The sequence below is a fragment of the Leptinotarsa decemlineata genome, unplaced genomic scaffold (genome assembly GCF_025532065.1).
Source record: "Leptinotarsa decemlineata unplaced genomic scaffold, Ldec_3_MD MMD2_tig00000010_RagTag_RagTag, whole genome shotgun sequence".
In the NCBI taxonomy this organism is placed as follows: domain Eukaryota; kingdom Metazoa; phylum Arthropoda; class Insecta; order Coleoptera; family Chrysomelidae; genus Leptinotarsa; species Leptinotarsa decemlineata.
Window position 1 is genome coordinate 9,269,869 of NW_027412538.1, and position 12,308 is coordinate 9,282,176.

The 12,308-nt window shown below is 33.9% G+C and overlaps 2 protein-coding genes across 2 annotated transcripts; one reads left to right on the forward strand and one right to left on the reverse strand.

Annotated features, from left to right (window-relative positions):
* Positions 1–4,987: 4,987 nt before the first annotated feature.
* Positions 4,988–6,316, reverse strand: Cpsf5 (cleavage and polyadenylation specificity factor subunit 5). Its single transcript, XM_023171981.2, has one exon. It carries the CDS (start codon positions 6,159–6,161, stop codon positions 5,421–5,423), a length of 741 nt encoding a protein of 246 aa, XP_023027749.1. The 5' UTR covers positions 6,162–6,316; the 3' UTR covers positions 4,988–5,420.
* A 1,235-nt stretch (positions 6,317–7,551) lies between these two features.
* LOC111515779 (small ribosomal subunit protein RACK1) lies at positions 7,552–10,816 on the forward strand. Its single transcript, XM_023171983.2, has 5 exons — positions 7,552–7,749; positions 7,855–8,063; positions 9,540–9,671; positions 9,946–10,229; positions 10,418–10,816. The coding sequence occupies exons 1-5, from the start codon at positions 7,641–7,643 to the stop codon at positions 10,635–10,637; spliced, it is 954 nt and encodes a 317-aa protein (XP_023027751.1). The 5' UTR covers positions 7,552–7,640; the 3' UTR covers positions 10,638–10,816.
* Positions 10,817–12,308: the final 1,492 nt, after the last annotated feature.

Genomic DNA, 12,308 nt, shown 5'->3' on the forward strand with positions numbered 1-12,308 from the left:
TTCCGCAATTGTCGAAGTCATCAAGCCGTAGGCACCACTGGGTCCTAAAATGCTTAGTCCAGCTGCTTTCTTGGTCGGCAATGCGATTACCTTTACTCCTGTCGTGCCCTTTAACCCACCTCAGGCTGATGTTATTATCTACCGAGGCTTTGGCTAAATCTTAGTAGCACTCTAGTACTAGCCCTGAGATAACACGTTATCTGTTCAAGGCTTATAGGGCTTGTCTGCTATCAGTGTTTTATTTGTATTTTGTAGGGTTTATTGAACACAAACCTACGTTCAATTACATCACTGGCTGCCTGCAGCAGAGGCTTCACAGTAAGCGCTTGAGGCTCAGCCTCAATTGACCCATTCCTTCTTCGAAGTTTACACAAGCCGTGCGCAATCGTAACATGGTCATTAACGCATCCTTAACGTACAGGCCCAGAGGAGTCAGACCAGTAATTAATTCCATTGCCGCGGCTGGTGTTGTTCTCATGGCTCCTGTAATGTTTAAACAAGCCAGTCGCTGTATTTGATATAATTTTTGGATGGCTGTTGCTTGTAGAACTTTCGGTCCTCATGCAATGGCTCTGTACGTTAACATATGTCTTATTATTGCACTGTAGATCCAGGTGACCTGCATATGCAGGAATGTCTTCTCTGAAAAATCCTGCACTGACACCTGAGGATATAATCCAACTTCCTTTGTGGTATTAGCCAGCGGAGTAGTTGTTTTCAGATAGGTGTCAGTTCGTGAAACTACTGTGTAGGTAAGTAGAGGCTGGCCTGAACGGATTGTTCCTTTATATGATTTCATCTTTATACAAAAAAAAGTATGGGAATCTTCAAAAGAAAGGAAGGAAGTTTGTGTAAAAACGTTAATTTTTTGAAATTGATTGCATATGGTTTTCTCTTTGGAAGATTCGCACATTTTTTGTATAAAGATGAAGAAGTAGAAAGCGAAAAACTGTTTCCCAGAAATAATCACTCCTAAAAATATAACCCTTTCAATTAAAATATTTTGTCTTGCTTCATACTGAAAAACTGCTGCTTGGTTTAATTTGTTTTTTATTCCTAACAGATATACCTACTAAGAGTTTTTATAGTTAAATGAAACTGAATATTTGTAAAATTTATTTTTTTTCAGAAGTTTGCAAAATTATGCCTATTTGGAAAGTTCAATTTTTTCAAAAAAATGTTAAACAACGTCGTGTTCGTCCAAAAAACAATACCGGAGATAAAATTGAAGCAATCCATTCTGTAGAAAAACCATTCACATAAAAAATAAAGTATTTTATTGAGTCGTAGTAGTAAAAGCGATTTCCAAATCTGGCAACACTACCCTACTGTATGCGATGGGGTGACGTACACGGGAAGGAAGGAAACGTGGAAAATCCAATAACAACGCCGCCGCCTATTGGTTGAGTTACGTGGGACGACTTTTCATTTATAAGGTTTATTCATCATCATAGTCACATAAAACAAATGATATTACTGGACTATTGATTTCGATTTATATTTTCAATCATTAATAGACATTTAATCCTCACTACCGACGTTGGACACCTCATGCATCCCAAAAGTATAAGGAGAACAGCATTGGATTGTCTTTCATCATCTTTGACTGATCGAAAACAGTTTTTCAGTCTGAATTTCTGTGAGAATGAAAGAATTAGAACAGTGAAATCATATCAAATTTCAGTTGATATTGGAGTTTCACAGGGCTCCTTTTTGGGTCCTGTGTTGATCTCTCTGTATGTAAATGAAATTGGTTCATTAACATCTGACGCTCTCATTACACAATATGCCGATGACACATCTTCAGTTATATCGGACAGACTGGATGTCAACTTGAAAAACAAATGTAATTTGGTAGTTTCTATGATGAGTAAATGTTTTCTCAAAACTTACTGCTCCCTAATTCAACAAAAAAAAATAGTGAATGTTTTCATGAAAGACAAAAGGCAGAAAAGGTAATCAACATGTATCTTGGAATTGCTCGGATAGAACAAAAAAAACCTTTCTTCACAAAAAAATAACGTTAAATTTTTAGGTCATCTTAATTGGAAACCCCATCACTCTGGAATTATCTCTAAGTTGAACTCTGTGATATGTTTGCTTTATAATCTGAAATATATAGTAAATGTCAATCAAAAACAAGTTTATATTTCGCTCAAACTCAAGACTGCGATATGGTATTTGTGTATGGGACAATTCTACTTCCACCCCAGAAATATTAAAAGCGCGCAAAAACGAGCATGCAATAAGACTAACGCCATCTATGTGTTACACCCATGACTTTTCAGCACACGTAGTAACATAAGACAAAATGTTTTTTTTTCATACCATTTTCTATTACATGAACGTCTTGTGCGTCAAGTTGTTCAGGTCTGAGGCCATTTAACGCATTGCCACATCACGTTAGAGATGAAAATATGTCTAGGACTGGCTTGCTGCCGAAGTACAGAATGGTACACAATTAGAATTGGCACTCTTTAGGCGCCTTTGGTCCTTATTCTATGTTTCCAAGGGCCTTTTGATTGTTAACTTTGCCTAATACGTAAAAAAAAATCAGGACCGTCCTTAGCTTTAATACCACCCCAAATATTTTGAAGATCTTCTGGCAAAATATTTTAAAACTGATCGCGGAACATATTACCGTGATATTCCAAAAATTTTCAAATATTCATACATATATTAGGTTGTTTTTCAACGGTTTTCTTCGTTTTTACGAGTCTACTTTGAACTGTTCCTAATATTTCAGTGAATACGTTTTCAATTTAATCGCAATAAGCGTCATTTGAATCGGTGCACTTTTGCCAACGCAACACAAGATGATTCATTCCGTGTACTCGGGATTCGATAAAGTCGACGAAGGTCGTTTTTGTCTGGTCCTAATTGGCGAAGGTTCTACCGGTAAGAAAGTTATTGAAGTACGATTGGCGTTGTCATGGAGTAAGATCTGACCTCATCTGTTGACCAGTGACGGCTGCTGCAGACGAATTTTCGGTACATTTTATCGATTCTCACCAAATAGGAATGTGGTTTGTCTGGTTGCAAAAAGTTATAATGAACCATACCTGCCGCTGACCACCATACAATAATATTGGTCTTTTTTGGTGGGTGTTCGTCATTGGAAAGTGCCTGGGTGGTGTCTAACCACTGTCTTGAATGACTCCTGTTGTCGTAAAGGATTCACTTTTCATCACAATGACGATCCGATCTGAAAAAGTAGAGTACAAAATTCTCTATCGATCAGTATGAATCACAACACAGTAGAATTAATATTGTGATATAGAGCTACAAAAACACATGACATTAAAGTGGACAAAAGTTTGGAAACAACCTAATACATGAAGGGTGAAAATGGATATATCAGAGAATAGATAGATAGATACATTTATTTCAACAGAGTATTTTATAATCATTCACAGAAGTGGCAGAATATTTTTGGCTGAGAAATGCGTCAAAAGGAAAATTGTAAAAATATCAAATGTGTACATTTGAATCTAAAAATGAAATATTCAATGGATAGCTTCAAGTTTCAAACATTTTAAAGAGTGCGTCATATTGCGCATGATTAATGAAAGTAGAAATAATTTCTATAAATACATAGCGCAATTTTCAATAAAATTTGGTTCATAAATTCCTACTGGCCAGAAAATATTCATAAGTATTGTAGGGCTCTAAAGTACATAAGAATTCTCTTAAATATTTCAGAAATCTGTTAGCAACTACAATATCTTTAATGTTTTTCGGAAGATTATTACAAAATTTCATTTCAGTATAGATAGTGCTACCGTTCATATAATGATTTTGCTTGGATGGAATATGAGAAGTTTTTTTTTTCTTGTCTCTTAAATATGCGTTTTGCGATGTATGTCAAAATGGCCTGGATGATTGATGATGAATTTTATTGATTCATAGATATAGATTGCTGACACAGTAAGTAGGAATCTCTTGTATTCATATTGAAAATTATTCTGATATTTTTTTTTACATAGGAAAACTATTCAACCCATGACATGAGCCCCAGATGATTATCTCTAGTCTCGTAGTGGAGTAAATATTCGATAATATAGGTACTGTAACTAGTGCTTCAAGATAAACATTTTTTTCATATACGGCTTAGTCACAATCCATCTTGGTATAACTTTCTCTGCGGTTAGGAGCATCTTCAGATAACTCTTGTACTGGGTGAACTTTGTGGGGATGTAATTTGTTAACTTTAAACAGTTGTGCAGACATTCTTTGACCTGCGTTTTTGGGATGGGATTTTCTTCTATTTCCGAAAATGCATCTCCTGGGCTTGTCTACTTCACATGACCTTAGGATACTTCTCAAATTTATATCTTTCAGTATTCAGATCATATCTGCAGACCAAATATAAAGTCTGATATTAGACCCATATACAAATCAACCAAATTTTTTATATAATATATAGTTCAATTGAAAAATCAACGTATTTCTTTTTCATTGATTTCATGATGCCTGGGGTATGAAAAACATTTTCAATATGTAATTGATGAAAATGTTCAGTGACAATGCATTTATTTATCTCTATTTATTTTCAAATTTAACTGGTCTTCAATTTGGAATATGTGTGTCCTAGTGGATACTAGCTTTTTTTAATAGAGCCAATATGTTAATTGTAGCAAAGTCGCAGACTTTGAAAATGTTTGAAACTGACTTTCTTCGACATACTTACTAAATGATGATTAATAAATATCTTCAGTATTATATAAATAAAAAAAAACTGATTAATACAGTTTAGCATATGATTTTCACTATCATACAATAAACTGTATTAATTAGTTTTTTAATATGGATTTTCATCAAGTATTCACCAGTTCTATTCGATTATATAAATGATATAAATAAATCTCCAAACAAATAAGAAATATCACAGTTCCTTATAAAACGGTACAGTTATCTTGAAATTATAGAAATAACACAGATTTCTTTCAAATACTGTACATTAATTTGAAAATAAAAACAAATAACCTTTCAGTTCTTTTTTCATATAATTTTCACCTTTTACAAAATTCACACAATTTATACATAAGAACATGGTTGGCATCTTAATTAACTACATCCAAATCCAAATATTTGTCATTCCAGTAAATTAATCATGGAATAAAGAAACTAAGCGACATCCATTTGGAATGGCCTAAGTCATCATAATCATTAAAAAAGATTTCATTTTGATATTGATATGTGACTAGTACCTTCCCACTGTCAACAATTGATTCCAATTTGTAAGTAAAATATAATTGTGAGATTCAAACAGCGGTAAATCAATAGAACAAAATAAAATGTGTACAGAAAACTTTTGAATAAAGAGCACTAGTAGACAACTTTAATGATAAATTTTTTCACCTAACATTACAATGGTCACTCATTCAAAATTACAAATCCACTGTTTGAAAATATCAATATTACATGTAAATGAATTGAAATCTGCATAATGCCTGTGCAAGTGATGAAATTATTGGTCCGTAACCCTGTGCATTATCGTACAATTCAAACAAAGGCGCAGCCACTAACTTATAATTCTTCGGGACGGCGAATAACGCTTTCTCTTGTAGTTGAACTAAAAACAACCTTTTATGTTCTTTGGGTTTTGTTATGTGAGAGGGAATGTAGGGGTACTGAGGTGGTTCAAAATTAGGTCTCCACCAATTTCCAATGATATCTTCAACGAGCCAGTCTTGTTTCACACCATCCAAACGACCTAAGGTTTCAGTAAGGAGTCTTTTGAGTCCCTCCACTTCGTCCTCGCCTGGATTCAGTTCTCCTCCAGGTAATTTGAAAAATGTTGTCCCCAACTGTAACAATAAAACATGTGGTAGGCCATGTTCATGAACCAATAAAACTCCTTCCACGCTTCGTCTCATTCCTATTCGTTCGAATTCGTCCCGCATTCTCTGGAATCGAGCTGGAACACTGGGATCTTTCTCAAAAAGTGGTTCTTTTGTACCGAATATATAGTTAGTTAAAGGATACAGATTGATAATTCGATTCAAAGCTGCTGATGGCGGACAACCCTTGTCGAAATTTGTATTTGCCACTGTGGTTGTAGGAGTCGTGCTTTGACTATTTCTTCTGGGCCAACCTGTGCCGCTACCGCTCATACTATTCTGTTGCTCTCGCTTCACTTGAGACGAAGTCATAGCCATTTTGAATGGTTAAGTGTCGTTCGAATTTCCACTAGTCAAAAACTCGCTAGAAAATTATAATTCCAATTTCAAAACAAAAACTTTCTTTATAGTTTTATTTTTCAAAGCATCAAAAACAAGATGAAAAACTATCACAATGACAATTGACATTAACGTTCTTTATTTGACAATTAGCAGTGTGACCACCAAGACCTTTTCAAACGCTGTTTTTTTCTACTGAAGAGGACGCTGGTGAACTCAACAAATGAACACATCTAAAGTAAATAGGAGATCCTAACCATATATACATATTGTGTTAAGGAACACACATCATGTCTCAGTTCCGAAATATTTTGATTTCAACAGCTATATCACCAATTTTCCACAGAAGAGACGATTTTTTTGTCAAAATTCCAGTATCCAACAAAGATTCATAGAAACCCTAGTAATAATAACAAATGGCGCAATACGAGATTGATTGAAATTTGTAACATTGGTGTGCGAACAGCACCTCTTTGAATGGAATGCCGAAGTACCTAACCTACCTAACCTAACCTAACCTTATAGGTTATGTCGGAGTAAAGTTTAATACATGGATTCAAATGGTTTAACACGGAACATGGAATACAAGTGATAATAAATAAGCAATTTAGAGTTCGAAAAATAGGATACGATGAAAAATACATGGGAGTTCCCTCCTCATATGCTGAGTACATGAATTAGAAATATTGTTTCATAATATTCATGATCACAATAACTGAATGTGAATTATATATGTTTCACATTCATTATTTAATAAAATATATTTCTGAACAAGCATTTTGCCTTTCTTCTTCTCTATCATTGAGAAAAAATTGCTAAACTTCAATGATGGAGAACTGAAAAGCCAAAAATGTTTCTCCTCAAAAATATATGTTCAGTTTTCTCACTTTGAAATTATCTGTATTCCAGTAAGATCTTTGGTTTCATGTTATAAAATTGAGAATTCGTTAAAGCAGAATTATTTCATGCGATAATTTTATACACGAAAATAGCAAAATTTTCAAATTTGAATCATGAGTTTTTTCCAAACAATGACTAAAAAAAATGGATAGGACTTTGTTTTTTTAACGTATGACTTATTTTAAATATTTCCAGTAGTCGTATGCGCATAATGAAGATTCCTAGATGGAGGACCTTGGAACGAACAAAAAATGTTGGTATATACCAAATAAAATCGAGATTTTCAACACCTTCACTCATATTTATGTGCATAGTTTGATATAAATCATTCATTTGTGACAACTCATGATACAAGACAGCTGCCTTCAGACGCTTTCACTCTGTATCCGTTGTCTAGTTCACTTAATGTACGATAGAGTTTATCCATACGTCGATATTTCCGCTTCCGTCAGTCATTGCCTCTTGGTTTTTGTGTTTCTCGTTCTTTCGCTTGTTGGTTGTCGTCGTGTTGGTATCGTAAATATCGTATTTACTCAATTAACGTATATATTATTCAAAATGAGTGAAACTCTTCAACTGAAAGGGACCTTACTTGGTCATAATGGTTGGGTTACTCAAATTGCCACAAATCCTAAATATCCCGATATGATTTTATCTTCCTCACGAGGTAATATTCAACTTTTTGTTTGCTAATATGTTTATGTAATAGTAATTCCACCATTTTCCAACTTTTACTACTTATGACTCGTGTATAATATTTCCAAATTTGTAGATAAAACGCTCATCGTGTGGAAGTTAACACGTGAAGAAACCCAATATGGAGTGCCACAAAAGCGTCTGTATGGTCACTCCCATTTTATATCTGATGTAGTACTTTCTAGTGATGGAAACTATGCTCTCTCTGGTTCATGGGATAAAACTCTACGTCTTTGGGATTTGGCTGCTGGCAAAACTACTAGAAGATTTGAAGATCATACAAAGGTTGGAAGCGATTGGATTTATTTGCAAGAGTGGTAATTCCTTAAACAGTGTCTGGTCCTTTGAACTATACAATAAGTAAATGCAACTCTTATCAGAGGTCTGTTTTCGGAAATACCACGTGCATTTAGTGGATAAAAATAATATTTCCCCCATTATGACAGCTAGAAGATTTTTTTTGTATAATTGAAAAACTGAGGTTCGGAACTTCGTCTGAAATTTTACTACATTCAAAATGAGTAAGTATTCCTCTCAAGGTTTGAGTTTAATAATATATATTCCAGGTTTACTGAAAAATTAGTGAAAGAAATATTTTTTAAAATTGTTTATCACACCCGGCGGGAATATCATAATTCAAAATGCTGATTCTACATCTTATATTATGAACATGCAGACTAAATTAGCATTACCACCAAAGTTACAACAAATATTGCACCTGCACATTTTGCTTCATGCAGCATGAATTTAACCTATATTTCAACTTCTTGCTGTTATTTTTTTCTTTCTATTCATATCTCATGTTGGTGAATCTTGTCGAGCTAGTGAGTTATGTTATCTCTGTCAAAGGCTTACTATTTATCTGTGATTCTTGCTGCCTACTATTTGTATGATAAAAACAAGTTATATACTATCAAGATTTTTTCTCATACACTTTCATATGTATTTCTTGATTATGTTGCATGCCTCTGGATTTAAATTATTTATTTTGACTTCATGCTGCTGCCAAAGTCCAAATTGTAGTACATACTTCTGTGACAGACTAATTGTTTTATACACTTCATAGTTTTATATTCTACTAATTATTGATTTTAATCTTGCCAGGGTGTGATATGCTTTGTAGAATAATGCCAATTAGTTACTGTATAATAGTCACTATATGAATGGTCAAGAGTAGAACTTTCACTTGGAAAGGTTTATTTTTGATTACTGTTGATGTCTTTTGCTATGTAAATCATGGAATACACTTTTGAATAACACTGAGTAGAACATTCAAATATACATCTAAATTAATGGTTGTGGATATGTTTACAGCTATGCAACCTTCCCTAAAAGCACCAATTTGTTGTATTTTTAACAGTATTGGTTGTCAAAAGGAAGGAGATTAAAGTTATTCCTGGGTGCGGACAAAATGCCCTTATTTTTGTTCCTCAATCGGAAATAAGACAGATTCATTAGTACATTTGGATAGGTTCCCATTCTTGAAATTGTAGTCGCAATTGTTGGTTTTTTTAAATTTGTATTCCTGCGAGATTATCAAAATATTGAATGATTTTTTCAAGTTTTAAATGACTCATTTATTTATATTATGTATTTCGATCAGTTTTTTATTTTGTGATTATGCGATTTGGCTTTTCTACATGTAAAATTTATTTTGGTACCCAATTCGGACACCGAAATGATTTCAAAATTGGTTTCAATTTCACCTTAACTTTTTTTATTGATGAACTGGATTTTTAATATCTGTTTATTTTTGTGCAGGACGTATTGAGTGTTGCTTTCTCCGTAGACAATCGCCAGATAGTTTCTGGCTCTCGAGACAAAACCATCAAGCTGTGGAACACTTTGGCAGAGTGCAAATATACTATTCAAGAAGATGGTCACTCAGATTGGGTAAGTTTGTGAATTGATTAGGATTACTCGACGTCCTTCCTAAAAAGCACCAGTTTGGTTTAACTGTGACTTTGTTGGTTGTTGCCAGGAAGGAGATGAAAGTCAACTCATGGGTGTGAGCAAAATGTCTGATTATTTTTGTTCTTCAATCTGAATTGAAACAATTACACCATGTTATGGAATTAATTTTGATTAACTTTCATATCTGGAATTTCTCGTAGTGACAAATTTCCATGCACTTGTTCTGATGAAAAATTTTTCTGTTTCTTTTTAGGTATCCTGTGTTAGATTTTCACCAAATCACGCCAACCCCATCATCGTTTCTGCTGGTTGGGATCGTATGGTGAAGGTGTGGAACTTGACCAATTGCCGACTGAAGATCAATCATTCTGGACACACTGGCTATTTGAACACTGTTACCGTCTCTCCAGACGGTAGTTTATGCGCCAGTGGCGGCAAAGACTGCAAAGCCATGCTCTGGGATTTAAATGATGGCAAGCACTTGCACACTTTGGACCACAATGATATCATTAATGCATTGTGCTTCTCACCTAATAGGTATGACTATTTTCACTCTTATAAATTTTGACGTTGATAACTGCTGTGATTTATCAATGTGATGCATAACACTGTAACCACTTGAAAAATCTATGAGATGTTAGCGGATATGGGACTGATTCATTCAGATTAAATATTGAATCTCATTGGATGTTTCTATTGCCTAAAGTTTTGAAATTTTCTTTCAGGTACTGGCTTTGTGCTGCTTTTGGCCCCTCTATCAAAATATGGGATTTGGAAAGTAAAGAAATGGTTGAGGATCTCAAACCAGAAGTCGTTTCGCAGACTAGTAAAGCCGAACCGCCACAGTGTTTGTCTTTGGCTTGGTCGACTGATGGGCAAACTTTGTTTGCAGGCTACTCAGACAATATAATTAGAGTGTGGCAAGTCGGTGTTTCGTCATATTGATTTCATTTTCCTTTCAATATTGTATATACAGAATGTTGTATAATTTATTTTTATTTGTTGAATTCTAAAACCTGAAAGGACTGATTTGTTGGTATTCAATAATGTTGAGAGCCGAAGATTTTTGTTATAATTTATTCTTATATTTTTTGTACAATAAAATAACAGTTACTGAGTGAAAATGTGGAGTTTTATTTCAATTCAAAACTAAGACAGTGTTATCTTGATACATTACTAGTTGCAGTTTTAGAATCGGCTGGTATTTGTCATCTACTAATGGTCAATTTGTGCCTGAATACTATCGTGGAGAGATACATACGTACTCAATAGTTTTCGGACATTATTTTGATCTTTGTTGAGGGAATTAGTACATTGTTTCTTGCTTGGGGCTTTATTAGCGAGATAAAGCTGTTACTAGTTGACAATCTTTCCCTTAACAACTGTTTCATACATGCAGTTCAGCCCTATTGAAATTAATTGAGCCCCAGGCACTTTGCTGTATAGAGTCTGATTTTTTCTGCACTGATGAGAGGTAATAGAGACACGTTAAATATCATCATAATAGACATAAATCTTGTCGACATTTTTCTACTAAAATGCAATGCATAACTATATAAGAATAATAAATTATTAAGCACATACTCGGCCAATATGTTTGTTAAAATTGAGCAAAATATTTGAAATGGAAAAATTGAGTGAATAAATGATTGGATTGAAAAAACTACAAGAAAATACATATATGAAAATTGTGTGTCGAAGTTGAACCTAAAAAGTTCATCTTATGTATAGTAAGCCTTTTTGACAAGAATTGCCTTCAAGTTTCTCCTAGAAGATAGTATCATGACACATTCTATTGAACTTTTAGATAACGTACATTTTCACTCCATTATATTTTGAGTTCTTGATTTGAAAAAGAAACTTTATTTATAATCCTTATATGCTCATCGAATTTCAGACACTCATCGATATTAATTCTCAAAAAATTTTTAGAGATCTTATTTTCCACTAGTGTACTTTCCATGTGAATTTCTGGTAGATTGCACTTAAAGTGATAAAGCTTGTTTTGTTAATGTTGACTGGTGGAACGACCAGAAATGCTTACAGTAGCCAGGTCATTTAAATATAGTAGAAAGAGTATGGGTCCTAAGATCGATCCTTGTGGTACTCCTGCTTTCACATTCTCATTTCACTGCTCATTTTTATTTATTATTTCCATTCTGCCCAACGCAACGACAGTACAAATGATATAGTAGCATTGAGAGACTAGGTCTTTTTCTAATTCCTTTTTGTGGAGGAGTCAATGCTTCTTACTGTCTTTGGGGTTCTTAATCTTCTACAAAATAATGAAATGAAAAGTTGTTCGTTGTTCAGAAATGAATTTGTTGGGGCTTTGAAAACGAAAAAGCATTATTTTTGGAAACGTCAACCAATTAGCAAGTTAAGTATAGAAATTTCATTTTCTTCCATTGATTATTCAATTCGTAGGCAAAATTTATGAATATGACAAGTTACTGACTAATTGGACTCTTCAGAGGTTCATATTATGCAGTGACTTTCTGGAGTGAATTTTTCAGTTTGGCTTTCATTACATTTCAGCAAATTCTCTACTGATAAAGTTGCGTTCATTTCTCAGATTGTGGAAGGTTATAGACCCAAAAGACAGTAAGAGAAGTA